At 47.1% G+C, this 2,500-nt stretch overlaps 1 protein-coding gene across 1 annotated transcript in view; it reads right to left on the reverse strand.

The window, feature by feature from the left end:
* LOC308151900 (complement C3-like) overlaps positions 1 to 2,500 on the reverse strand; it is a 61,970-nt gene that overhangs the window by 19,852 nt on the left and 39,618 nt on the right. The window contains exons 23-24 of the mRNA XM_080524793.1: positions 2,030 to 2,116; positions 1,236 to 1,442 (exon numbers count right to left, since the gene is read on the reverse strand). Coding sequence (XP_080380919.1) covers positions 1,236 to 1,442; positions 2,030 to 2,116 — 294 coding nt within the window. The remainder of the gene's footprint in view (positions 1 to 1,235; positions 1,443 to 2,029; positions 2,117 to 2,500) is intronic.

Consider the following 2,500-nt stretch of genomic DNA (forward strand, 5'->3'; position numbering starts at 1 on the left):
TTTGACTAAAGAAGTGAATCATCAATCCACCAGTCGTAGCAGGAAAAGTAATCTAGCTCAGGCCAGGGGCCAATGGCAGTCATCGTGCTAGAAGAAGAACTTTTTAAAAATGTTTTAAATAGTAAAAACACTAGATACTGGTACTACCATGTTGATGGATTTGAAGCCTAGCTACCTACCTATGTTGATGGATTTGAGGCCTAGCTACCCACCCATGTTGATGGATTTGAGGCCTAGCTACCTACCCATGTTGATGGATTTGAGGCCAAGCTACCTACCCATGTTGATGAATTTGAGGCCTAGCTACCTACCCATGTTGATGAATTTGAGGCCTAGCTACCTACCTATGTTGATGGATTTGAGGCCTAGCTACCTACCTATGTTGATGAATTTGAGGCCTAGCTACCTACCCATGTTGATGAATTTGAGGCCTAGCTACCTACCTATGTTGATGGATTTGAGGCCTAGCTACCTACCCATGCTGATGAATTTGAGGCCTAGCTACCCACCCATGTTGATGGATTTGAGGCCTAGCTACCTACCTATGTTGATGGATTTGAGGCCTAGCTACCCACCCATGTTGATGGATTTGAGGCGTAGCTACCTACCTATGTTGATGAATTTGAGGCCTAGCTACCTACCCATGTTGATGGATTTGAAGCCTAGCTACCTACCTATGTTGATGGATTTGAGGCCTAGCTACCTACCCATGTTGATGGATTTGAGGCCTAGCTACCTACCCATGGTGATGGATTTGAGGCCTAGCTACCTACCCATGTTGATGGATTTGAGGCCTAGCTACCTACCCATGTTGATGGATTTGAGGCCTAGCTACCCACCCATGTTGATGGATTTGAGGCCTAGCTACCTACCCATGTTGATGGATTTGAGGCCTAGCTACCTACCCATGTTGATGGATTTGAGGCCTAGCTACCTACCCATGTTGATGGATTTGAGGCCTAGCTACCTACCCATGGTGATGAATATGAGGCCTAGCTACCCACCCATGTTGATGGATTTGAGGCCTAGCTACCTACCCATGTTGATGGATTTGAGGCCTAGCTACCTACCCATGTTGATGGATTTGAGGCCTAGCTACCTACCCATGTAGATGGATTTGAGGCCTAGCTACCCACCCATGTTGATGGATTTGAGGCCTAGCTACCTACCCATGTTGATGGATTTGAGGCCTAGCTACCTACCCATGTTGATGGATTTGAGGCCTAGCTACCTACCCATGTTGATGAATTTGATGGCTGTCGCTCGTTTGTCCAGGCCGACGGTGCCCCACTGGTTGGTCTTGTCCAGGTAGTGTGTGGCGATGGTGGGCAGCGTCATGTAGATCATGTTCTGCTCCCCGCAGCCCACCGGCTTAACGATCAGACTGCCCATAGAGTTCCCGCTGATGGCCTGCTCTACCAGCACGCTGGTCTGCTCACCCGCTGGACACACACACACACACATACACACACACACACACACACACACACACACCCACACACACACACACACACACACACACACACAGAGACCGCAGCACACACACATACACACACAGAGACCGCAGCGCACACACACACACACACACACACACACACACACACACACACACACACAGAGACCACAGCGCACACACACACACACACACACACACACACACACACACACACACACACACACACACACATAAATGAATGTAAGTAAACCAGCTTTGGGCAAGGAAGCCATAGTCCATTCATTCATAATGAGTTAAACGTTTTAGACGTGTGAAGACCTATAGTGCACACATAGAAACACACACACACACACACACACACACACACACACACACTCACACTCACACTCACACACTTACACACTTACACACTTACACACTTACACACTCACACACTCACACACTCACACACTCACACACTCACACACTCACACACTCACACACACACACACACACACACACACACACACTCACATACTCATACTCACACACACACACACACACACACACACACACACACACACACAGTCTCACCGGTAACTTGGATGTCTGATTCGGGTTTTGTGCCTGGAACAATGTCCGCGGGAATTGTACTAGGAAGACTTGTCTTCTGTTCACCACCTGAGGAAGAGAGAGAGACAGAGAGAGAGAGAGAGACAGAGAGAGAGAGAGAGACAGAGAGAGAGAGAGAGACAGAGAGAGAGAGAGACAGAGAGACAGAGTCATTGATCTGTGTGAGAACTGATACTTATACAAAAGTTAGTTCCGACCAAGTCATTTGATTGGACAAGAGGCATTCCATGAGTGCCGATATACAGTATAACAGCACTGGGACTTTTAACTATATGTATCACTCCGCCGCACAGGTGTTCTATTAAATGACCGTTAATACAAAGTAGCTAGCCTGCGGATGTTTGTGTTCGGGTTACTAGGCAACAGTCCAGTGATTTTTTGTGTGTAAATAAATGAATTAAATAAACAAACAAATCATAATCTGTTGTCGGT

The sequence above is a fragment of the Nansenia antarctica genome (genome assembly GCF_963989245.1).
Source record: "Nansenia antarctica genome assembly, chromosome: 2".
Classification (NCBI taxonomy): domain Eukaryota; kingdom Metazoa; phylum Chordata; class Actinopteri; order Argentiniformes; family Microstomatidae; genus Nansenia; species Nansenia antarctica.